This window comes from Eucyclogobius newberryi, unplaced genomic scaffold (assembly GCF_026437365.1).
Source record: "Eucyclogobius newberryi isolate DKJ021-1_F unplaced genomic scaffold, fEucNew1.0.hap1 SCAF_14, whole genome shotgun sequence".
Lineage (NCBI taxonomy): Eukaryota > Metazoa > Chordata > Actinopteri > Gobiiformes > Gobiidae > Eucyclogobius > Eucyclogobius newberryi.
In genome coordinates this window covers 6008891-6035843 of record NW_027315768.1, presented here as the reverse complement: position 1 = coordinate 6035843, position 26953 = coordinate 6008891, and the positions used below count along the sequence as shown (strand labels likewise).

Below are 26953 nucleotides of genomic sequence, written 5' to 3'. Positions count from 1 at the left end.
ATGTAGGCCACCGGCTTCTACTGAATTTGTGATAGCTGAAGTTTGTGTGTAGTGAGTTTCATTGTTCCACACATAGTTGTGCAGTGCTTGGTCAATGGATTTGCTTCTACTGGGCTCCACATGAAGGGCCTTTGTAAATGAGTCTGTTTTAGTTCGTAATGTGCGTTTAGTGACAGATCTATTTGCAGCCGGTGGTTGAACCTACAAATATTTGTATTATTAATTTATAACTGCCCTCAAAACAGTCTAGCATAGAAGACTAAACAAGGTTTAGTTTCTCTGTCAGCTTCTTGTTTCTAACCTGTTTGTCCCGTCTGTCCTCAGATAAAAGTACAACAAATGGATGATGAGTGCAAAAGCAAAGACGAGAAATCGGTAAGAAAGTTCTACTCTGGCCAGTCCACAGCACAAGTATATGTTTACAGTACATCTTTACACTCTTTCTAAACTTGAGGCTTGTACTATGGCTGCATTAGAGGTTGGCGAGGTCACTTCAGGTTAAACCTGGTTCAGCAGTACCAGCTGGGTCACTTTCTATCAGGGTACATCTCCATGGCAACAGGCCATGGACTCATTACCTGCTCCGGACCAGGCTTAGGAATGAAAACAAGATCTAAAATACTACACAAAATGTTGTACTGTCAGTGTAAACATTATTTTCAGGCTTTTTCATTGAAACAAGAAAGAGAACATTTTCACACTAAAACAAATTTATCTTCTCATTCCAAATGCTTTATTTTCTCATTTAAAGTGATTATATGGACTTCAAATCCATTTTTAACATTCTTTTTGATCATTATACATAAAAGTTCCCACTTGAATCTGGGGTTGCTGCCATTGCTCAGGTCTGGGTTCAGTACCACAATGTGGCCAAAGAATGAGATTAGCTGACTGAACATCCTGAATGACCAGGAATCCAGATCAAACCTTTGTTGGATTGGATCAAAAATGACCCTGAGCCTCTTGGATCGGGATTTCCAAATCCATCCCTCCCACAGGATCAAGCTCCAGAAACAGGAAGTGATGTAAGACATTTCACTGAAACAAGGAGGAGCTTTTTATTACTACAGGTAGAAATAGAATTGTAAATATACATTTTATGTCTAGCTGGTTAAAAATAATTATTTGTATTGTTAAAATAGGAAATGAGCACATATCAGGGTTGGGTTAGGAAGGAAAGTGCTAAAGCTTGAACAAATAAAGGATATGCAAGTTTACAAGTTTAGTGAATATTTTCTACATCTGAAATTGTCATGTTTTTACAGTAAAAAGAACTCAGTGGCACTCATTACATTTACTTAACATTTCTTCTCATTGATATAAGTTAAAGATTTAATTGATTTTAATTTTATTTGTTATTTACAAAAGACATTTAATAATTTAAACAAATATATATATATATATATATATATATATATATATATATATATATATATATATATATATGGGGTTAGTTGTTTCATCTGGACTCAGTTTAGAAAAAATAGACGTTTCGACTCTCATCCAAGAGTCATTGTCAATAAGCAAATTTAGATCTAGGACTTACCACAGAATAGTATAAATATCTGAGTTCCCGGCCTAAATTCGCTTATTGACAATGACTCTTGGATGAGAGTCGAAACGTCTATTTTTCTAAACTGAGTCCAGATGAAACAACTGAAGCTTTTTCTACAATGGAACACTCCTGGACGAATGAGGGATTACACCGACATAGATGAATAAATGTTCTCAGAAGCAGAAGAGCAGTCATGAGCTCTCAGAGGAACTCATAGCATCAAATGTGACTCAGTGAATCATTTAATATAAAATAATTTTCTCATTACTTGAGTAAAAATAATTGACTGCACACTTCCTGTCAAAGGCTGTTTTATTTTATTGAAAGGGCCATTTTTGTTCAGTTTATATGAAGGCCCCTGGAGTGATGAATACAGTTGTTGAATCTGAGATGGATGAAGGAGAAATAATCATCAGCTTTGAAAGTCGAGATGACTTTATTTGAGGAAAACATATCTGTTCTTTTCTAATGTAATCAAGTGTCTTGTGTTGCTCAGCACAGTAGGAGCCACATTATTGAAACAATGTAAGCAAATAGTACATTATTTACAATGCACTCTTCAGGATTATCAGTTCTGAAAGTGTTGTCTTCAGACCAATAGAAAAGAGAAAAAAATGAAAGTTATGTCTCGATCTGACACTGGTTTAGATTATAGCACCAAGTACAGCAATGCAATCCACTCTGTGGCAAAGTTAGACTTAGCATTTACACTGACTAATGTTTGATAGAACCGCCTCTAACTTTGATTACAGCACACATTCACTGTAGTTTCAAGAAGCTTTTGCAATGTCAAAAGATGTATTTCCATCCAGTGTGTCATTATTCCTCACACAGACCTTGTGTTGATGATGGAGAGTGACCACTGCACAAAGCCTTCTCCAGCTCGTCCCAAACACTCTCACTGGGTTCAGAGCTGTGCTAGATTAGTTTCTTCTTCTCCTTAGATGTTTTCTCTGCTTCATACCAATGATTTGACCCTTCTCAAACACACTGACATCTCTTCCATGACCACGGGATTTGTCTTTCCACATGGTTGTTTGAGAAATGAGAAGCTCAAGTGAAGCTAGATTCTCTTGAAAGTTCATGCAGTGACTTAACCTTTGTTTAGAGTTATTGTTGTTTAACTTGCTTGTCTTTGTGAGATCATTTGTGCTCAAATGTGAATGATCTTCAGTTTGAGGATGTCTGAGACAAAAGCCCCTGAGAAACAACTATAACACCACGTGACATCATAGACTCCTGCTAGAACAGGTTTATCTCCCTAAATGACATATTAGTGTGCCTGACCTAAAATGTCCTCATGAAGTCCTAAAGGTCACACAAATGTTTTAGAGGAAGTTACGCTCTCTAACACATATTAAAGTTTATTTGCATAAATTCGAGTTTTTTTTTCTTCTGTATCAGAGAAAACCTCCAGAAGCGTTAATTCTCTGTTTATTTCCATTAATTGGACATTTTCCAATTAATGGACTTTTTCCAACTTAAAAAAATCCCCCAAATTTGAGACCCTTTTGGTCACTAATGGTCGACTCCACATGAAAGTAGTGCCTAAGTTTTCCTTATCTCCTCATGTACGGTTGTGATTCATTGACACTTCCTCATGTTTGAAGCATGCTGCTCTTTCCTTCTCCATCGTTCTAATTGGTCGGTTGGCGCTCACTCCGCCCCTGCTCTGTGAACACGCACATATTAAATATCCAACTGAAAGAAAGTTCAGCCAGCTTCATAGTACACGCTTCAGGGGTAATACGTTTCCTGGCATAAGCAGAGATGTTCATAAGCCTGTACAGGGCCCCAATGGCCACTAGGGAGCCCCAAGAGTTGAATGTCCACTGTGTATGATCACTATCTTCACTGGGCACTTGCCACTGGGCTTTCAAGGTCACTCCCCAAGAAAATGATGGACAAAGTGCAAATAATGTGTTTCTGCTTCTGCTCAATATCTCACACTGTGGTACATTCTCCAGTATTAATACAGCCTCTGTGTTTAGGACTCCCTTTGGGGCGACTGCACCTCCTTTTATTGACTATCTCAAAGACATACTGCGCCGCTATCCAGACGGTGGACAGATTCTGAAGGTACGTAAACCTGGCTAATACTATATCTATATCTATGGAGGATTTTATTAAAACATTTTTAAAAGAACATGTGCTGAAAGTAGTTGTTAAATAATTCATTAGTTTTCAAAAGCGTTTGGAGCTCTCGCTCCTCTAAGCACCCTCAGAGCCTGTGCCTCTCACGGACCCTCAGACTAAGCCATCAATCGAAACACAGCTAAAGTAAACTAAAAGAGAGAGACATATTTTGATCTGTTTGCTGACCCACAGGCTCCGCCCTGGTCTGGGTTCTCCCTGCTTAAAATCTTAACCTCACTGTCTTAACTTGTATTAAGAAATACAAGTTCAGGACCACAGAGCGCCGTGCAGCTTCATCTTGAAGCCTCTAATCACTCGTTTGAAGACAGTGAGGTGAAGATTTTAAACAGGAAGAAAAGATGGTTTGAAAAAGGAGTTAAAGTTTTTTGAAAATAAAATAAAAAATAAGAAAGACCTTCTTTAAACAGGAATGGAGGGTTAAGATTAAATTTTTATGTGGTTTATAATGGAATTTTGAATCTCTGGAGAGGTAGACGTGCAGGGCATAGATAGATTTCATATGATATATATTGGCTAATCAACCTGTCAATCACGCTCTAATTCTGGACTTTCCAGGCAGACCAACTGTAGCCATGATAATATTTCAGCATTTACACTTACATGTTTTATATTCCACAGGAACTGATTCAGAATGCTGATGATGCCAGAGCAACTGAAGTCGTTTTCATACATGACAACAGAAGCTATGGGACAGAGAACCTCTGGACTGAAGACTTGGCAAAGTATCAAGGTGCGCAAAGACTGGGCTTTAAAGCTTTAGTTATCAATGCTTCTGCCTAAAATACTGTTAATCTATATCAAGGCTGATATTAACAACAATCAAAGTACCAACCCTCACAGTCAAAACACACACAGGTTCATAACATTAATAAACCATCAATTTGATTAAAATATTCATCTTTTAGTCTCACAGTGTGACAGTGGTCCAAAGTGTTAACAGACTCTGTGATGCCCTCTGCTGGCATTGCCTTGTATTTATTTATTTATTTACAGTAAATCCAAAAAATAATATTCACAGTTTCCATTTGTGTCCAGGTCCAGCCCTGTATGCCTACAACAATGCAGAGTTTACAGATGAAGACTGGGAGGGAATCCAGAGCGTGGCCCGGAGTGTCAAGCGTGACGACCCCAATAAAGTGGGACGCTTTGGACTTGGGTTCAACTCAGTCTACCACATCACAGGTAACGTTTGTAGTAGGCCTCCACTACGGTGTGGAAAAGCTACTATTATACACACAAAAACACATGGTATTACAGGGCTCAGATGAAGGATTTTCTCTTGTATAGCAGTGCTGCTAAACCATTTTTCAAATTTGACAATTTTATAAATTGCATAGCAAATCACAAATATGACATATATGATATGATAATATATATATATATATATCCATCCATCCATCCATTTTCTACCGCTTGTTCCCTTTCGGGGTCGCGGGTGACTGGAGCCTATCCCAGTGACTTCGGGCCTTATATATATAATATAATATAATATATATGATAACAATCAATGTTTTCCATCGATGTAACAAGATTATTTATTTCAAATGTATTTGTAAATATTCTATTTTAAAAAAACTCAACAAATTAACTTTTAAACACTTAACATTTTTCAAAATAAAACTGAAAACTTGCAAATAAAATTAGATGTAGAACAAATGAATTAACACCAAGTCAGATGGCCTTATTTACAACTTTCTTCCACATCATCATCATCTCTCAGATGACTATAAGCATGAGTCTCATTCACATATTAATTAAGTCTTTACACTAGGGCTGCAACGATTACTCGAGTTAATCGAATAATTCGATTACAAAAAAACTTTGATTATTATTTTATTGCCTCGATGCTTTGTTTCATTTACATATTTTTTTGAAAACACGTGAATCTGTGGCGCGCGGAGCGCACGGAACGTCTTGTATCGCTTTTGTTCCTCTCGGAGCTTCTTCCTGAAGCAACTGAAGCACAACAAAGAGAGCGGCGTGTTTTAAACTCACGAGTGCGACACATGGATCTATTATAGGTGCGACCCATGGATCTATTATAGGTGCGACCCATGGATCTATTATAGGTATGACCCATGGATCTATTATAGGTGCGACCCATGGATCTATTATAGGTATGACCCATGGATCTATTATAGGTGCGACCCATGGATCTATTATAGGTGCGACCCATGGATCTATTATAGGTGCGACCCATGGATCTATTATAGGTGCGACCCATGGATCTATTATAGGTGCGACCCATGGATCTATTATAGGTGCGACCCATGGATCTATTATAGGTGCGACACATGGATCTATTATAGGTGCGACCCATGGATCTATTATAGGTGCGACCCATGGATCTATTATAGGTGCGACACATGGATCTATTATAGGTGCGACCCATGGATCTATTATAGGTGCGACCCATGGATCTATTATAGGTGCGACCCATGGATCTATTATAGGTGCGACCCATGGATCTATTATAGGTGCGACACATGGATCTATTATAGGTGCGACCCATGGATCTATTATAGGTGCGTCCCATGGATCTATTATAGGTGAGACCGGGAAGAGTTTTGTTATGTAAAAGAGCACGGTGCTACGAGCTGCCGCTCTAACCACCACAACTAGTTCCGCGCGCCGCCCACCCCCGCCTCCGCGTCCTCACCGTTCTCACCGCGCCACAACACGGCGAGCGCTGCGTTCACGGCGCGTGCATACGGGGGAGCACGGCGCGCCGTGGCCAGCGCAGGGAGCGGGCGTCGCCAACACGGCTGGTGCAGAAAAGTTGGAAAACCTTTTTTGTAAGACGCGGCGCAAATGATCAAGAGATTTGGCTCTAGTAACGTGCTTACGCACTGACCAGAAGAAGGAAACAAAAGAAACCCGCATGAGGTTTTGGCCAATCACAGAAGATGTGAGATTCTCACGTCTTCTGCTTCTGTCACTCTGACATGTCTAAGGTCTAAACGCACGCAATTGGCAATTACAGGTTTTGACAAGAAACATTAGTTTCTCACTCTCTCATCCTCTTGAGACTATCTCAATGTGGTCATCTCACAGTTTGGGTTGAATGGGATGTGCCGTAGGGCCCCTAGGGGCCCGTGGACCATGTGGATTGAGTAAACAAATATGCGCGACAGGTGACATTATTTGGAGAGTTCATAACTTCTAAAATATAGTATAGAGCTGTAGGTGAGTGGGGGGAATAGAATAGACATTTTCTGAACACTAGAAGCTCAAATGCACCAGAGTTACTCAAATATGCATGAATCAATCCAAAATATAACCGAGAGTAAAATTAAATTTAAAAAATGGATAAAAGTTCATTCCTCCTGACCGCCAGAGGACGGTGCTTAGCACCTGGATATCTACATGTGCGCAGCACATAGGTCGAGATTAATACCAACAAAGTCACGTGGTGGACGTGACATGGGTGACGTCAGAACCAGCCCATATATATACCTGACGCACCCAGCGCTCTTTTCTTTCTACATTTCTTGCATCAGCGATAGGTCGAAGTTCCTTCTTGGAATATTGCTTGGATTTCAACCCGTTCTCGCTTGGAGCCTCATATATTGGAGCTGCGCGTCGCGTCCTCCGGAGGCTGCGAGACGTTATCACATTTTTTGACTGTTCAACTGTTTCAACTGCAGTGAGTATTTTTTGCCGTTTTCTGGCTAAATATTGATACGCTTGAAACTTGATTACTAGCTGGTTAGCCCTCATATGCTTGGCGGCCAGCTTTTCTCAGCTAATTATCCGACAGTCTGCGGACTGTGATACATTAGCGCATCTATTCAGAGCCTGCTAGGCTAGTACACCAGTGCCTCGTGAGTGTTTTTCGCTCCTGCGGCACCGCCATTTCGTGAGTGTTTTTTTCTTTTAACGCCGCGTGTGAGCTCGTGATAACCTGCGCCCCGTGAGTGACTCCGCTCCTGTGGCTTGACTGTTTATTAGCTTGTCTTGTTGCTAGCTATACTTCGGTTTGTATTGTATTTTTTACACCTGCGTGACCCTGCGAGTGTTTTTTCGCTCCAACGGCACCGTGGTTACTGACTATTCTCAATCTCAACCGGTGTTCCGTGAGTGCTCTCCGCTCCTGTGACACCGCAAGTCTGGGACTCGTGAGTGTTTTTCCCGCTCACCAGCCCGTTGCTTCTGCCTCAGTTTGTGGCGACGTAGCCTGTGCGTGTTCACCCGCGCCTTTTAATTAAGCGCGGTACATGAGCCAGTGACTTGTGAGTGTTATTCGCTCCGGAAAGCTCACAAGATGATGTCATCCCTGTTGCATGGTTGCAACAGTTGCTTGGCTCCTCTAAGCCCAGAAGATGGCCATACCCTATGTCCACATTGTCTGGGGATTGGACATCTGAAACAGGCTCTCACAGAAGATGCCTGTTTCAATTGTATCTCCATTCCACTGGCAGACAGGACCGCTAGATTGACAGCGGTTGAGAGTACTATGCCCAAACTGACTCTCGCCTCTAGTCCTGTTAAGGACCATAAACGCCGCAAGCGTCCCCGCATGGAGGCCCCTGAGGCCAAGAGAAGTCATCCTGATCAGGTGTTGTCTGCCAAAGTGGACACTTTGGCTTCTGAATTTGCTCAGATTAAGTCTTTGCTCCTCAGTCTAAAACCTAGTGGTCCTCCCACTGTGCCTAGCCCCATTCTGGATGATGAGGAAGACCAGACAGACTCCAGTGCTGATCACCCTCAGGAGGATGCTATATCCATTGCTGCTTCAGATACTTTGTTCAGAGCAGATGGTGCAGATTTTCTGGGGGCTCGGGTAGAAGGCTGTCACTCTCCTAACCCCTCTGTTGTGAGCTCCCGCTCCTCAGACCTGGAGCCCTTGGAGACAGAGCCTCTGTTCACGAGGCTATTCAGTTGGCCTTATCGAGACTTGGAGTAGATACACCTTAGACGGCTGTCCCTACATTTGCCTTTATTAAAGTCTCCCAGAAGCCTGTATTTCAGCGTTCCGGCCTCTTTGCCATACATTGAGGAGCTCCAACGATGTTGGGCAGATCCCAAGTCGTTTACTCATTTCCCAAGGGAATGCAGGAGTTTGAGTGCTATGCAAGATGCAGCTAAGTACGGATTGGATCGCATGCCCTCCATTGATGGCACTATTGCGGCCTGGTTGTAGCGCCTGTGGATGCTGCTCGACCGGAAGCCCGTTGCCCACGTCCTCAGTGCAGAGTTACGGATGACCTCATTACTAAAAGTTATGATGCGGCGGCTCGGATCGGTCGCTTGGGTAACTCCCTTTCTCATCTAGCTATTGCCCTTTCACAGTCTCTGAAAGAGGCTGGAGTTGACAATGCTACGCAGAGCCTGAGTGATGCTTCACTTCAGGCGTTTGCTTACATGTCGAGAGAGCTTGGAAGGCTGATGTCCACTCTGACCATTGCTAGACGCCAGGTGTGGCTAGCCCAGTCCCCCCTGTCAGAGTCTTGCAGGGGTACACTTCGCACTTTACCTGTTGTGCCAGGTCATGTGTTTGGACCCGCTGCCCAGCAGACCTTGGAGCGGGCTGTTGAGGCAAATAAATCTCGCAGACACTTTGCTGAACTGCATCGTGGCCCCAGACCCCAGCCCAGAGGTGCCAGCTCTTTTCGCCCAGCGGCAAGAGTCTCAACCTTACCAGGAACTGGACGTGTTTTTGATGGCCACGGTCAGGCCAGTCGACCCTCTCTCCAGCCCACGTTTCGGCCACCAAGGGGCAGGGCCCCAAGAAATGACCGCCAGGTTCGCCGGGACCGCCCCCCCAGGCCTCAAGGCGGCCACAATAGTAGAGTTTGACACTCTACATCTGGCCCCCAGCAGTTTTTCCGAAATCCGTCGCGGTCGTTGGGAGGCCTTAGTTACAGACCCGTGGGTGATTTCAACCCTGTTCGAGGGCTACAAAATTCAGTTCAGACGGCCTCCCCCAAAGTTCGAGGGGGTAAAAAGAACCGTTGTTTCCGACCCAGTGAGGTCCATGGCCCTCCGACAGGAGATTCAAGAACTTTTGCGGAAAGGTGCCATAGAAGTTGTTCAGAGTTCAGAACAGTTAAAGGGGTTCTATTCAATCTATTTTCTAGTTCCAAAAAAGGATGGAGGTTTTCGTCCGATTCTCGATCTCAGGCGCCTAAATCATTATGTCAAGGTGCTACGTTTTCACATGCTCCGTACCACGGATGTCCTGCAGTCAGTCAGGGAAGGGGATTGGTTCACAAGTGTTGTCTTGAAGGACGCTTATTTCCATGTACCTGTGGCACCACACCACAGACCGTTTCTTCGCTTTGCTTTCGAAGATCAAGCGTACCAGTTCAGAGTGCTCCCCTTCGGGCTCTCTCTGGCGCCCCGTACATTCACCAGGTGTGTGGCGGAAGTTCTTGCGCCCCTTCAAGCCCGCGGAATGAGAATTCTGCCGTACTTGGACGACTGGCTTGTGTGTGCTCGGAGTCGGGAACAAGCACTCGGAGACACTTCCATTCTACTGGACCATGTGTCACAATTGGGGCTTTCAGTGAACATTGCAAAGAGCTCATTGATTCCCAGCCAAAAGGTAATCTTCATTGGCATTGCCATCGAATCTGTGACCATGAAGGCTTTTCCGTCCCCTCAAAGAGTGACAGATGTGCTCAATCTCGTTTCTCGTGTTCAGAGGAACCAGAGAGTGTCATTCGGTCTGCTTCTTCAGTTGATGGGTAAGCTTACGTCCGTGTCAACATTGATACCTCTGGGGCTTCTGTACTTGCGCCCCTTACAGATTTGGCTCAACAATCTGGGCCTATATCCACAGCTGCACCAGCACAGATCTGTGCAGCTCTCCACTCTGTGTCTTCAGCATCTCCGGCCTTGGGGAAACAGAGAGTTCCTTTGCAGTGGCGTTCCTCTGGGCTCTCCCGTGTCGTCGAGAGGTAGTAGTCACAGACGCCTCACTTACAGGCTGGGGAACCACAGGATGGTCAGAGGTGTTTGGAATCCTCGAGAGAGGCTCCAACACATAAATGTGCTGGAACTGCGAGCTGTTCGCTTGGCACTCATGCTCTTCCTTCCTGCCCTCAGGGGGAGACATGTTCTTGTTCGGACAGACAACACGCCAACAGTTTACCACATAAATCATCAAGGGGGCACAAGATCTGTTCACTCACTAGTGGAGGCACGGAAGTTCCACCTGTGGGCGCTGCCCCATTTGCAGAGTGTCAGGGCAGTTCATCTGCCAGGCGTGCAGAATTGCACTGCAGATTTTCTCTCGCGGCAGAAACCACAACCGGGAGAGTGAAGGTTGAACCTGATGGTGGTGCAGGAAATCTGGGGGATGTACAGCATGGCAGAGGTAGATCTATTTGCCTCGAGCGCGACAACACATTGTCAACTGTGGTTTTCCCTCTCAGAACCAGACAGTCCACTGGGGCAAGATGCACTGGCACACCCGTGGCCGGAATGCCTCCTGTATGCATTCCCTCCCTTTCCACTCCTGTTGCTAACGCTACACAGGATAGCCAGGAGCAATCACAGAGTGTTATTAGTTGCTCCGTATTGGCCAGGGAGGATATGGTTTCCCGTGCTTCTCCAACTTCTCAATGGGAAACCGTGGCCTCTCCCTCAGAGGAAGGATCTCCTGTCACAGCTGGGAGGGAGCATATGGCATCCTCACCCAGAGCGCCTTCACCTGTACCTGTGGCCATTGAAGGGCCGGACTCTGTGTTGACTTCTTGTGACCAGGCAGTTATCCAAACAATCCTGAACGCTCGTGCTGCCTCGACAAGAGCGCTGTATGAGAACAGATGGAAACTGTTTGTTAGTTGGTGTGGGACTCGTGATGTGGACCCAGTGCACTGCTCTGTCCCAGTACTACTAAACTACCTTCAGACGTTATTTGATAAAAAAATCTTTTGGTTTCGACTATTAAGGTTTATGTTGCGGCCATTTCAGCCCGCCATTCCTTGATTGATGGTCGTTCAGTGGGGTCGCATTCCTTAGTATGCCGGTTTTTAAAGGGTGCCCTTCGCCTGCGGCCTCCAAGGCTTACTCGAGTGCCTTCTTGGGATCTTCCATTAGTCCTAGAAGGATTGTGTTCCCCACCGTTTGAGCCATTGGATGGGGCTCAGTTGAGAGATGGGTGTCAGTGAAGGCAGCGTTTCTGCTTGAAATCTCCTCTGCAAAGCGTATTGGGGAGCTCCATGCTTTGTCAATCGCTGACAATTGCATTCGCTGGAATTCGGATATGTCTGGTGTTACCTTGTGGCCTAACCCATCTTTTTTTACCAAAGAGAGTCTCTGCTTTTCACGTTAATCAGCCACTTTCGCTGGCTGTTTATGCTCCAGAGTCTGAACTTGGGGACTCTGATGTTAGTCCTTTGTGTCCTGTCCGTATGCTGCGGTATTATATTAATGTGACTGCTGGGCTTCGCAAGACGGATGCCCTGCGCTGAAGGGTGTCCCACTGAATGACATCTGTGCTGCAGCTACGTGGGCTTCCTCCTGTACCTTCGCCCGCTTCTACAGAGTGAATGTGGCGGCTCCTCATCCAGTGGCTCCAGTGGTGTTGTCCGCTTCTGCAATCGGCAACTAATCCTGGTAAGAGCAGACTCTTCGTGACCTTGTTGGTATGAGTCATCCAGGTGCTAAGCACCGTCCTCTGGCGGTCAGGAGGAATGAAATAGAACGAGAGTTACGAATGTAACTAAGGTTCTATGAATTCCGGATGACCGCCAGAGTTTCCTGTCACTCAGAGTTTTTGTGAGTGCATTTCGAAAGAAAAGAGCGCTGGGTGCGTCAGGTATATATATGGGCTGGTTCTGATGTCACCCATGTCACGTCCACCAGTTGACTTTGTTGGTATTAATCTCGACCTATGTGCTGCGCACATGTAGATATCCAGGTAGTAAGCACCGTCCTCTGGCGGTCATCCGGAATTCATAGAACCTTAGTTACATACTTAACTCTCGTCTTGTTTCTTGAATATCGCTAAAGGTTTTCAGTCATTCACACTTTCATAAATACAAATGCATTTCTCGACTTGACCAGACAGTTGACAGTTGCATATTCGAGCCACTGGAGGAGCCCTGCACAGCCTCTGGACCACAGCCTTTGTAGCCTCGCTGTGTCCGAAAGGAGTAAAGCACATGGCAAAGTTAAGTCCTTTTTTATGTGCGAAGCAAGGTGAAACAAACGTAACACTAACTCACTCGCCTCATGGTACAGTTTGTATACTGGGGTGGTTTACTTAATGTGCGTAGTTATTGTATTGAACCGATATTATTTCTCCTAAAACGCCCTGATTACCTTGTAGCGTATCATTACTGATCTAATTACTGATGTTTTTTTTTTACAGATTTGACAAGTATATTCAGTGCGCGTCACCTGGGTATGATGGACCCTCAGGAGAAAATATTTGGCCCCAAAACTGGTGGTTTCCTATGGTCTTTGGATGAAGAAGCCGACCGACAAGAACTTTCAGATATGCATGACCAGTTCCAACCTTTCCGAGACATTGTGTCACTTCTAAGTGGAAAAGAGTGGGACAGAATCATCCTGGAAGATCAGAACTTCAATGGCACCCTTTTCAGATTCCCCCTGCGAACGGAGAAATCAGAAATATCCGACAATCTTTACAGTTATGAGAGAGTTGTGGAGCTTTTTGGCAGTTTCATTGCTGATGCTGATCTGAGCCTTCTCTTCCTCAAAAATGTCTCGTCCGTTTCTCTCATACACATTGATGATGAAGGTTCTGTCACTACTAGGCTAGAAGTGAAATCCACATCCTCACAAGAGTACAATTTAGAGTCATTTGAGGGGGCCACTGAAGGATACACAACAATCAAGAGCATTACTCTTACATCGGACAAGCTCAAAGAAACCAAGTGGCTCGTCACATCTTGCACTCTGAAAAAAGGCCTCGTGGAAAGGCTTGATTACCTCGCAGAGAAGCTCAAGTTTGTTCCTCGAGTTGACTTGGCGTTCCCTTGCGATAATAACACCGACTGTAGCAAAAGTAGACTCTGCTGCTTCCTCCCTCTCCCAAACAACGAGCCAAACAAGACAGGGCTCCCGGTTTATGTCAATGCATACTTTGGTCTCACAGACAACAGGCGACACATCAAGTGGTTAGAAGAAGACCAGATGAATGATGAACATGCCATCTGGAATGAACTGCTCATCAAGGAAGTGCTTCCAGAAACGTACCTCACAATCATTCAAGATGCTATCGCTCTTGTCAAAGATGACGTCCTTCCAGTGAATTCCAGCTACAATCTCTGGCCTGATCTATCCCAAGTGCAACACAAACAGAAATGGAATGAGGTGGCCCGAAATGTCCTCCGTCAGTTGTTTGATCGCAATATTGAAGTTCTGTCTCTAGCCAAAGATGAAAAACAGTTTGTTACACTGTCTGAAGCTGTTTTTCCATGCAACGGCCCAACACCATCAGACACATTGGCCGCCATAAAGAAAGTTCTAGTGTCCAGGAATAAGAACCTGGTGACTTTATCAGACAGTGTTGCAGGAGCTTTGAAGGCAACTTACCCACATTTTAGCACTCTAACCCATGTGACTCCAGCCTTCCTGAGGGATGTTCTTCACAGCTCTGGTGTTCAGGACATCTCTGACATAGACAGACGGACTATATTGGAGTTTGTCTTGAGTGATGGACAGTACAAAGACCTCCATGGTCTTCAACTGCTCCCCCTCAGCGACGGCTCATTCAAATCCTTCACCAGCAGAGAACGGGACACTGCGCTAATCGACAGCCAGGAATTTCCAAGGTATTTCATTCAGTTGCCATTTTGGGGAGATATTTTAAATGTATGAACACATTATATTTTATTAATAAATGGTTTGGAGTGGTAGGCAGATAATATAATAGTATAATATGTATAGAAGTTATGCACACAAAAATGACTCAACATTCTGAGTGGCTGAACTATGGAAAGCACAGCTAACAAAATGTCTTTTCTCTAGCCATTTTTAGTCATGGAGCAGTTGTTTTGCTATTTTGTCTATTCTGACCTGTCCACCACCTTTTTAAAAAATCAAAATCAAAAACTGATCTTAACTGGTCTGTTAGTGTTAGTTCAGTTTAGTAGGCCTGGCAGCCACTGACAAATAAAAGAAGCAATTTTGTTTCACCTTTTCACAATTTATTTTTAACAAACTGTTTTATTTGTGTAGAACCTTGCTTCCATTCTGTCAAAGTCTCTTCATACCAGAGGGCCTCAGTCAAGAATGTGTTCACCACCTGAGACAACTGGCAGGGAAGAGTAAGAATACATTTTAACACGTTTGGAATCTCTATTCAAGGTTAATTTTAACTTGAACTTAAATCATGCTCTTTTTACAGGTATGTACATGGTCACTGACATTGATGCACACCAGGTGTTGAGGTACACTAGAAACCATTTACCTGAAGAGTGGAAGAAGACAGATAATGGGCTTGTTTCATGGGATTCGAGCAGTGGTCAACATCCACCACTGAATTGGTTACGAGAGTTCTGGATATTTCTCAACAGTCATTTTAAGGAGCTGAGTGGTTTTACTGGAGTACCCTTGATACCAGTAAACTCTGTGTCCAGTAGCCAACAAGTAACACTTGCTAAAATACAATGCAACCCAACTTTGATTTTTGACAAGAGTAAGCAGGTGGCCTTACCAGATAATATCTCTCAGCTGGTTGTCAAAGTTGGAGGCACAGTGGTGAAAGAAAAGAATTGGCTGAAGCATGAGGACCTTGACTCCTATGTCCTGAGTCCATCCCCACAACATGTTCTGCAAGTGTTTCTGAATTTACAATCCCAGCAAGTCATCAAAGAGCTGAGGTCTGTTCCTAAAAAAGCTTTAGAGGAGCTGAAAGATTACTTCTCTCGACTTGATGTTCTCTCAAGCTGTGGAAAAGAACTACTTTTACAGTTGCCTTTGTTCCAAACCATGACAGGAGAGTACACTGCTGCTCAGTCCAAACAGGCTGTGCTGTTTATTTCTGAGCTCACAATACCTGTAGATTTGCCGATGCCTAACACAGTGGTGAAGTGTGCAACTGAGGCAGATCGCAGACTTCTTCAGCTACTCAAGATCAGCCTCTTGAAGACAGCTCAAGCAGCCAGTCTTCTGATTGACAGTGTGGAAAATGGAGCATGCAGTAAAACAGATACTGAGAAAATCATGTCATGGATCTTAGACCACGGAAACATCCTTTTCTATCATAATCCAAACTTAAAAGAAAGATGCACACATTTGTCCTTCATTGAAATTAACAGAAAGTTGAAGAAACCGTCTGACCTTTATGACCCCAGAGTTAATTCTTTTAAAGTTCTCTTTGAAGATGCTTACTTCCCACCAGCAATGTACACAAAGACTCAACAGAAGCTTGCAAGTTTGATCGATCTTGGATTAATTCATAAAGAAGATGACGTGTCACCTGAGCACTTGTTGCATGCTGCCACTCTGGTTGAAAAGGTTACGCCTCGCAATCACCAAGAGGCTCGCAAAAAAGCCCAGGTCCTACTGAAAATCTTGGATGCCAATGATTTATTAGAGAACTTTTCCTTTGACCAGATTAAGCAACTGAAAAGGCTTAAATGGGTGCCAGTGACAAAACCAAATAATGACAAACAAAAGGACTTCTCTTGTCCAGAAGACATGAGACACAGCATGTATGAAGACATAGTTGGGTATGTGATGCCTCTGGAGGGAATGCTCAGTGAGAACATCTGCAGCAAACTTGGCCTCAAACAACAACCACCACCAGAAAAAGTAGTGGCAAATCTGTCAGTCCTCATATCCAAAGCAAAGAAATTGGATCGTCCTGACACAAATGTGGATTTTAAGAGAAAGCTGCAAAGCATTTATGGACACATGGAGAAGTCCATTCCCGAATTTGCTCAAATAATCAGTAAAGACAAAAAATGGCTTTGGAATCATAACCAATTTGTGGCTCCAAAGGAATTGGTTCTAAACTTTCCCCATAATCTAGACCTGAGCTCTCAAATTGGTAAAATTCCGGATGAATTTTGTCCATACAAAAGTTTGTTCCAAGAGTTTGGACTCCGCAAAGAGCTGACAGACAAAGAAATCATTGAGTTACTTAATACAATTAAGCAAACCATTGAAGGTAGAGAAGTGAAAGTTGCAACATCATCTGAGGTGAAAGTATCTATTGACATTCTGAACTGGCTGTGGAGAGAGAAGAAAGAAGTTCCAGATGATGTCCTTGTGCCAGTCATTGTACAACATGGACAATATACACTTAAACCAAAGTCAATGACTGTTTTCTGTGATTTGAGCAAAAATGGCTTGAAAGAACTTGAGTGCAGCCAGGAAGAAATGCATGTTGTACATGAGGAGATGTCCATAGCAACAGCAGAGTGGTTAGGTATTCAACTCCTGAGTACTTGTATTCTGGATCCAAAGTCACTGGGAATTGAACAATGTGGACAAACGGAACCAATAACAACACGAATCAAAAACATTCTAAAAGAATATGATGAAGAAAGTGATATTTTCAAAGAGATCATTCAAAATGCAGAGGATGCTGGGGCACAAACATGTCAATTCTTATTGGACTTCAGAGTTCATAAAGATGACCCTGAAAGTCTCATTGACCCAGACATGAAGCTGTGCCAGGGACCATGCGTGTGGGCATTCAACAATGAGCAGTTCTCTCCGAATGACTGGAATAATATAGTGAAAGTAGGCTCTGCATCAAAGGAGAACATGGTGGAAAAGATTGGTATGTTTGGACTTGGATTCAACACTGTATATCATGTCACAGATGTTCCCTCCATCCTCAGTGGTAACACTCTTCTCATACTTGATCCAAATATTACCCATCTTAAAAAACGCATCAAGCACAAATCAAATCCTGGCATCAAGCTGGAGCTATCCCAGCAGCATTTTCACTGGTTTCCTGGTCAGTTTGCGCCTTATGATGGAGTTTTTAATTGTAGTTTCTCTGGTCAAAATCCTAAACACTATCCTGGCACCCTGATTAAATTACCCTTCAGAACTGAAGAGGAATCACTTTCATCAGAGATAAGCTCTAAAGTTTACAGCAATCAAGATATTTTGGCTTTCGAAAAACAATTCACTAGAGACTCACAATCACACCTACTCTTTCTTAAAAATATCAACACTGTGTCGCTTCAAACTGCCCCAAGTTTTGCTTCAACTCCACTGACAAAGGAAGACACTGTAGATATTTTCACAGTCTCCAAGACCACTCTGTGTCGCATGGACATTCCAGAAAAAGCTCCTGCGTTGATGCAAGAGCATGCTGAGAACAAGTTAAAGCAACTTAGCAGGAAATATAAAGAGGTCATCGACTGCAGCAAAGTGGACATTGTCGAGATAACGTGTCAGCAATCAGGGGAAACACAAGTCCAGTGCTGGCTTCTCTGCAGTTCCTTTGGAGCAAATGAGTCATTAAAATTGGCCATGGGGAACAACAAAAAAGTTGCATTCTCATTACCAGTTGGTGGTGTTGCTCTGCCTTTGCAATTTAACCATGAAGCTAAAACATTTGAAGCATCACAGACAAACCTTGCTGGGAAGTCCTTTTGCTTCCTTCCTCTTTCCATTGACACAGGACTACCGTTCAATGTTAATGGAACATTTGCAGTGACCAGCAACAGGAAAGCGCTTTGGGACAGAGGAGTTAAACATGAGTGGAACAAGTCTTTGCTGCAGGACCCAATAGTCTCGGCCTTCATCACTGCACTAATGGCTCTGAAGAACATGTCACAAAATAAGCAACTGGACAGGTACTGCTACTACACTTTCTGGCCACGAAGAGAGTGTGTGAGTGAGAATTTTAGGCCACTTGTTGATGCTTTCTATTCTACTCTGGCCCAAACTGGTAATACTCCAAAGCTCTTCAGTGATGGTGAGCATTGGTTCTCTTTGGAAAATACCATCATTTTCCACGAAAACATAGAAGAAGATCTGAACATTTTCCCACTTGCAATGCAGGTTTGTCAAAAATATGTTAAATCCTGTCGTGCAGTTTCACTGCCAAGCTGGATAAGGACTAGTTTTAGACAGGCTGGCCTTGAAAAGGTCCTACAAGACAAGACTTGGAATTGGGTGAGGTTTTACAAAGAAGCAGTCTTTACAAATCTGGGCCAAATGGATCCTAAATGGAGAGATACATTGATGCTACATGCCATTCACCTTAACGTGAAAGAGATTGACTCACTCTTGGTTGCACATGCATGCATTCCTACTACCAGTGGACAGCTGCAGTATATTCAGAACCTTATCAACCCGAATGGAAAAGTGGCCTGCTTGTTTGAGCGTGAGGAAGGGCGCACACTTGAAGGGACCATAAATGACTTCTGTTCACCTGAAAATGTTTTACGCCTTCAGATGCTTGGAATGGCAAGTGACAAGCTTTCTTTAGAAGACATTACCAAGAAAGCAGAAGCAATCAGTAGAGTTTGGGTCAAAGACAAAAACAAGGCTCTTGAACACATAAAATGTCTCCTGGACCTTCTGAAGCATCACTTGAACAATGATGCCGATCCATTCTGGGATTCTTTGAGACTCACTCCATTTCTGCCAGCATTTACACCTGGGGATGCAACAATGGAAAGAGAGGTGCTGTTGCAAAGGCCGGCGGATGTTTTTGCCTACAAATGTGCTCTTCTTGTTAACATGACAAAGCCTGTTTTGCAACTTTCTGCCCTTGAAATACTTCCATCTGATCCAGTTCTGCAGATGTTGGGGGTAAACAAAAACCCAGTCCCTGAAATGGTGCTTGAACAGTTAAAAGAAGCAAATTCACAGTGCCAGTCTTTGGACAAATCAGTGCTGCACAAAATGGCCAGTGAGTGCTACAAGTTTCTAGATCACCATTTGTATGATTCAAACGAAGACGCAAGAAATGTCATTTTGGAGAGTGCAAAATCATTTACTTTCATCCTTGTTGGTGATAGATTTGTGGACATCAACTGTGTGGCTGAAATGGCACAGTTTGAAGCCAGACCCTATCTTTATGCACTTCCAGATCATTTAACACATTTTAGAACACTCTGGAACATGGTTGGTGTGAAAAGAGAGTTTACTATTAGCCAATGCGTGAACGCCCTGAAGGGTATCAAAACTAGACATGGAAATAAACCATTACCAAAAGATGATTTGTCAATTTGCCTCACCATTTTGAGCAGAGGAATTCATGAAATTGAGGAGAAAGTGGAGAACTGTCTGGTGCCAAATAAAAAGGGCATTTTACAACCTGCACAAACCTTGTTCTATAATGACAGTCCATGGATGCCAGTTACAAACGGAGTCACCTTTTGTCATGAAAACATCTCACGAGCAATGGCAATCCACTTAGGCATCAAAACAACCAGGCACCACACATTGATGAGTCATGTTGTTGAGAACATATCACCGTTTGCCTTTCAGTTTGAGCAGCAAGAACAACTAACAGTTCGAATCAGAAATATCCTCTCAGGCTATCCTGCAAAGAAGGACATTCTTAAAGAACTTATCCAAAATGCTGACGATGCAGAGGCAACAGAAATTCATTTTGTTTGGGACAAAAGGCGACATAGCCATACAAAGATCTTTGGGGAGAAATGGAATGATCTGCAAGGCCCAGCTCTGTGTGTGTTCAACAATAAAGTCTTTTCTGATGCAGATTTAAACGGAATTCAGCAGCTGGGAGAGGGTGGGAAGCACAACTCTCCAGGAAAGACTGGGAAATACGGACTTGGATTTAACTCTGTTTACCATCTGACTGACTGCCCCTCCATCCTCACTGGGGATAAGCTTCTTTGCATATCTGATCCCAACCAAAATTACATTGAGAGTACTTCAGAGGTTTCGCCTGCTGGCATTGGTTATAATGTTGTTGACATTTTTAAAGAGATGTACATGGATGTCTACAAAACTTTCCTTCCCGATAAATTTCCTCTGAAAGAAGGCACAATGTTCAGGTTGCCTTTAAGAACAGATGCCATGGCAAACGGTTCCAACATATCCCAAAGTACTGTTACTGAAAATGACATGAAAGAACTGTGCTCTGTTATTGCTGAGGATCCTGAAGGTTTGATACTTTTTCTAAAACACATTTCCAAAATAGAACTTCATGAAATTGACACAGCAGGATGTTTACTCAGCATTTTTACAGTAGAAAAATGTGCACCAAAAACAAATGCCAACGACAAAGATATTTTTGTTAATTCCCTTTTTTCACATGAGCCAGTAAATGCACAGAAGTTAATTTATGAAACCATAATTTCAACATCACAAGAAAGAACTACTACATGGACAATTGCAGAACAGTTTGGCTCTATTGACAACAGAGACAAACTAACATATGACAAACATGCTCATGCAGCTGTAGCAGCACGTGTGAGTCTAAAAGAGCCTAAAAAGGAACTGAAAAGCTTTAATCGTCACAGTTTACTAGAACAAACAAGCCCAGGCCAGTTTGAGGGAGTGGCATTTTGTTCACTTCCTTTGCCAGGACACACTGGACTACCAGTTCACGTCAATGCCAACTTTGAGGTGGATTCTTCTCGGAAAAACTTGTGGACAGAGGACGCCCAGAGTCAGAAAATAAAATGGAATGAATATTTGAAACAGAGTGTCATAGCTCCTCTTTACGCTGACCTCCTTGATTACCTTCACTGTAGTTTAGCAGACAAGCAGAACTCCAAGACAAACATTTCTCAAGTTCTCTTGTTCTACTTGTGTTTTTTCCCAAATGAAGAAGATGTTCACAAAGACTGGCAAGAGATGGTGCATGAAATATACAGATCAATCAAAGAAAAATCTCTGGATGTGATTCCAGTTTTCAAACGTTTGGAAACAATTGAGAACAATACTTTAAAAGAATGTTTTCACTGGTGTAACATTTCAGAAACTGACCCAACTAAAGTACCTTACCTTTTGTCCGGAGTAAAGAAAGAAGTCAGACAAATTTTGGAAGATGTGGGAATGAGACTGGTGCCCTCAAGTGTTGAAATTATTTGGAGTAGTTTCAAAGCAGCTGGAATTGTATTGGACAATGTGACTCCTTCAACTGTGCAGACATTCCTGAGAGCTAAGCCCCTCAATGATCCGGCACAGACCGAAAAGCCGCTGCCTCTCCCTGTATCAAAGACTCTACTCAAAGATGACAAAAGATGTGCAGAGCTCCTGAGTTTCTGCCTTAAAGATCTAGACGTCAAAGGAAAAGACACTAAAGTTGACCCTGGTGTTATCCATGGACTTCCACTGCTTCTAACAAAAGACAAGGTTCTGAGAACATTTGACCTGAACTCTCCCAAATTGGCTTCATTTTATGACCAGTTGTTTACTGGCTATGAAGACCAGTTTGCAGATTATCAGACAAACGGAGAATGTATTCCCACTCTTGAAAGAGTTGGATTTGTCACAATGCTAACAGTTCCCAATGCTGCACAATACCTGAAGCCCTTAATTGAACAGTTCCTTCAAACATGTGAAATTGATCAGAGCAAAAAACTATACATCCCAAGTGAAGAAATCCTGGAGTGGTTGAAATCTCTTTGGAAGTTTATAATCAATCAACTCCCGATTCTGCTATCCCAAATCCCAACTTCAGATAGCAGCACAGATGATCTGACATTAGGAGATGTGAAGCAGTTCTACAGTGAATGCTGCATTTTGCCTGTTGTTTGTCCACAAAACAATCAAAAATACTTACAAATGATGAAGGACATGCCAAGCATTATTCAATTTGATTCTAAAAGAAACTTATCAAACACCATGTTTAAACTTGGCTTCATGAAGCTGAACACTTTGTTCTTCAGAGAGATGAACCAAAGTGTGTATTCTCATTTTTCATTAGAGCTTTTTGATGTCACTAATAATATTTCTGTCATGGATCAACTCTACAACAATTTTTTTTGGGAATTTTCACAGCTTTCACCACTTGAAATGAAAGAACTACAAATCTTCTTGGTTTCGGGTGTTTCCAAAGCTCAAGACACTCAAGATTATCAAAAGAAGTTGAAATCCCTTCCAATGTTTGAGACAATAAAAGGAGAGCGAGTGGCAATTGATGGACATCCAAAGATATTTGTCCTCAAAATTGATAAAATGGTGATGTTTCCAGATTTATGGACCTTACCAGACGTGACAGATATTTTTCTCAAAAACAGCCCTGAAAATGAGCTACTTGCTGACACATTGGAAATCCAATCACTATCTGATTTGGAGTTTTTTGTTCAGCTCATCCTGCCTGTAGCCCATAAACTCTCGGAGCGCCAGGCACAACAGTGCCTTAAACTCCTGCTTTCAATTGATTACAAATGTTGCAAATATATGGACAGTATCATTTCCACATTCAAGAACGTCAAAGTGATTCGCAGTTCCAGTGGCAAATTAGAAAGTGCATCATATTTCTATGATAAGGATGTTGAACTCTTCTGTGTGATGCTGCCTGATGATCGGTTTGTACCTGAGAAAGTTTGGGGGGAGTTGAGTGACGAAGACTTTCATAGAAAATGGTCTTTAAAACAATTGCTCATAGAGCTTGGAATGAGAGACAAGGCATCTGATAATGATTTGATAACATTTGCACACCAAGTGGAAAGAGAAGCTGCAGGCAAACATGAGAAGAACAAAACAGAGCAGAAATCTAAATTAGTTTTTGAAGCTGCCTTGCAATTTTCCACAAATTCACAAAGCAATGAAACAAACTGCTAGAGAGCATTGCAAATGTAAAATTTATTTTTCCTGTGGAAATTAAAGAAGAATTGTGCAACTATTTCCAAGCTTTTAGGAACAATAGTCCTGCTGTTTCAATCAGAGGAGCTTTGATTGAAAGTGAACAAAACCATCAAGAACTCATTTGGTCTTCGATGGCAATCATACATGTGCCAATGTATAAGTCAGACAAAGTTCGACAAATGCTGTCAAGTGTAGGAGCTTTTGGAAATCCTCCACCAGAATATGTTATTAAAAACATGAGGAACATATGTAGTTCACCTTGTCAAAATGAGCAGACAATTAAGACTCGGGCTTTTGTTTTTCACTGTTGTTACGCCTTTTTGAATACAGCCTGCTTCAAACACTGCTCACTTACTGGACTTCCAATCATATTAGTTGAAAACAACCGCAAACTTGTAAAAGCTGATGATGTGGCAATTAATCTTCATCATAACAACGATTTCAGGCCCTATTTTTACGAGCTACCATCAGAGTTGGCCTTATACTGGAATTTCTTTAAGAACCTTGGTGTGAAGAAAGAACCAACTGTCACTCAGTTTTGTCACATTTTGGCAACAATACATGATGAAAATATCAGTAAACTAAACCCAAACCAAGAAAAAACTGTGAGACGTGCAGTTCAGCAGCTGTTCATACTTTTGAAAAAGACAAAAGAAACTCAAACTTTTCATGATGTAAAGACATTGTATCTTCCGGGAGTAAACAAATGTTTACAAGAATCATGTAGACTTTACTATAACAACACTGTGTATAACACCCGGTTAGAACAGTCGCTTCCAAACAAGTTTGTGTTGCTTGAGAAACTCTGTAAGTGTCATCTAGGCAAAGATATTTTTGAACATCACAAGCTGCTTAAACTACTGCCTCAGAGACTTCAGCCCCAAATGTTGTCCCAAATCACAGAGGAGAAAGTAGTGGAGAGGCAAATGGAGCTCTGTGAAAGAAACTGTGAGTTTAGTGAGTTCTTCAGAAAGCATCTGTCCTCTCCAGCATTTAGATATGGTCTAATCTGTCTGATCCGAGCACAATCAGAAGGAGAAGTTAAACAGCAAAAGGCCATGGAAATGTGCAATGCTACATTTGGAAGAATACAGATCATCTGCTGTCAAAGTCTACGGACAGAGCTTTGGCTGGAGAAACAACAGCTGCCAAATACTGCTGCTGAAACAAAGGTTCATGTCAAACAAGATCGACAAGGCTGCATTTTCTACTTGAAGCATCACAAGGATAAAACTCTAAAAGTGGTCATTAAAGTTTCTTCAACACTAGCAAAAGAAATTAATTGTCTTTTAGTCAATAAACTCCCAAGCAACCACCTTATGATTCTACAACAGCTACTTGTTTACGACAGTCTAAAAGAAGTTAAGGACTTGTTGTCTGAAAATCAAATCCATGACAGTGTTGAAGATGAAAGTTTAATTTTTGATCTACCAGCACCAGGAACAGAGATCCCTGAAGAATGGCACGATGCTTTGGACATGAGCTTCCTAAACAACTTTGAGGAGGGGGAGTATGTTGGCTACTATACTAATGCAAAATACATCTATGCAATTATTGTTGAAGAACTTCCTGGGCACACTACACAACTCACACAGAGATACAAAATAGACATTGGCGAGAAAGAGCCAATCGAGGTCCGTTTTCTTGACTTGTTCCAATTCAAACGTGAAAAGCGATCATCACCATCAACTAGTTTGGAGCTCCAGCTTGTAGAAGGTGCAACCCCCCAACCCTCCCAACAAAACACAAGGTCCTCACCTGCATCTGTTGAAGAGGCAAAAAAAGAAATCGACAAAAGCTTGGATGAGGTTTGGACTCTTCCAACTGAAGAACGAAACAAAGCCATCAAGCGTCTGTATCTGAGGTGGCATCCAGATAAAAACCCAGACTGTCCAGTGATTGCCACAGAGGCCTTCAAGTATCTACAGAACAGAATTGATGAACTAACAAATGGCAAATCCAAATCCTCTGGCTCCAGCTCCTCCTCCTCTTCATATTCAAGAGGACATACCAACTTCTGGGACTTTTTCCATCAATGGGACGAAGAGGCGAGACATCACAGAACCAGTCGGGAGAGATTTCACACTGGCCAACGTTCTTACAACTTCTGGACTTACAATGACAATGTTCCACAGCCAAACAAAGAGGAGGCAAAGCGCTGGTGCAGACAAGCGCAGTGTGATCTTAGCGCAGCCGACAATGACATTGAAAAGGGATCGACCGAGTGGTGTCTTTTCAAGGTTCACCAGGTTGTGGAAAAGGCCCTCATTGCCGCTTCTTATCGGAACAACGGGAAACGGCCAAACAGCAGCTCCATATCAGCCATGGCCTCAAAAGTGTTCTGCTACAGTCCCCGACTCAGAAGTCTGCCACAGCTTGTGGGGGATCTGACTGCTCTGGGCGTGGACCCTAAAAAGACCCAGTATCCTGACCTTCACCCGTTTCCACACATCCCTAATGGACAGTTCAGATCGAGCCATGAAAGACGAGCACTGGACAAGGCATCGGAAATTCTGACTCAAGTGGAAGCATATGTCAATCACTGAATCATATCAATTAATCAAAGAGTCATTCATTTGTTTGACTAGTGCTGGACTTCGGTAGAAGTTCTTATATTCATATCTGTACTTTGTAAACATTTACCACCATTTCTAGTCACTCTTTGGAAAATATAAGCTAATGCTAATACAATAACTTTGGGACCAAATGTGATTGAGCTGTTCTTATTTACACTATACTGTTCTGATGTAGTTTGAGAGTCATTGCCTATTATCATTCCTCTTTTTTGTTACATAAATAACAGTTAATCAGATAAATGACTTTGAAGCCAGTAAACTTGTACTGTTGATTGAAGAAAAAATGAAACTTATTAAAACGGTGTTTATAACCAGCCACTTGTTCCTTTTCTTTAGATAATACAAAATACATATATATGATCACATTATATGGGTTGTCATAATGATTGAAGATTCTTATATTTTCATAACATTAACCATTTGAAGACGTTCAAGCCTTCTAAATTATAATCTTTGTAAATCATTTTGCGAGACATGATGAGACTTGATTTATTTTACCATAAAATCCAATAGGTTGTAATAGGGAGTAACGAGCGCGTAAGCGCTCATAATGATGATTCCACCCATGGCGGCATGGGGAAGGCTTAGAGCTTTCAAACGATGTATAATTTGTTGTTATAGTGGAAACGGCTATATTGTTTTTGCTAAAAATATTATTATTAGGCCCGAGCGCCTCAAGCTGGCGAGAGGCCTATTAGTCCCGTAATGGCCCGTTCAGACCGGTGCGGCAAAAGCGTCCAGTTTACATTCAAAGTCTATGTAAACGCGCGTCGAGCACCTCCTGCGTTTTTGCGGCGCGGCTTCCGCTTATTTGCGGCGCGATTCGCCGAGGAGCGCGGCGGGCGCGCTTTTGCGTTTTCCGCTCGAGACGCTTTGACAGGCGTATAAGCATCAATGCATCAAAACGGTTCGCCGCAAATAAGTTCAGAATTTTGAGCTTTTCTGCGGCGCGGCGGTGCAGCAGCCAATCAGAGATGACGCT

At 42.7% G+C, this 26953-nt stretch overlaps 1 protein-coding gene across 1 annotated transcript; it reads left to right on the top strand.

Moving 5' to 3' along the window:
* Positions 1–319: 319 nt before the first annotated feature.
* LOC140359342 (sacsin-like) lies at positions 320–26263 on the top strand. Its single transcript, XM_072444223.1, is given in 8 exon segments — positions 320–375; positions 3547–3634; positions 4331–4442; positions 4748–4894; positions 13035–14463; positions 14870–14958; positions 15039–23357; positions 23360–26263. Coding segments are annotated over 8 exon segments (12798 nt in total). The 5' UTR covers positions 320–343; the 3' UTR covers positions 25942–26263.
* Positions 26264–26953: the final 690 nt, after the last annotated feature.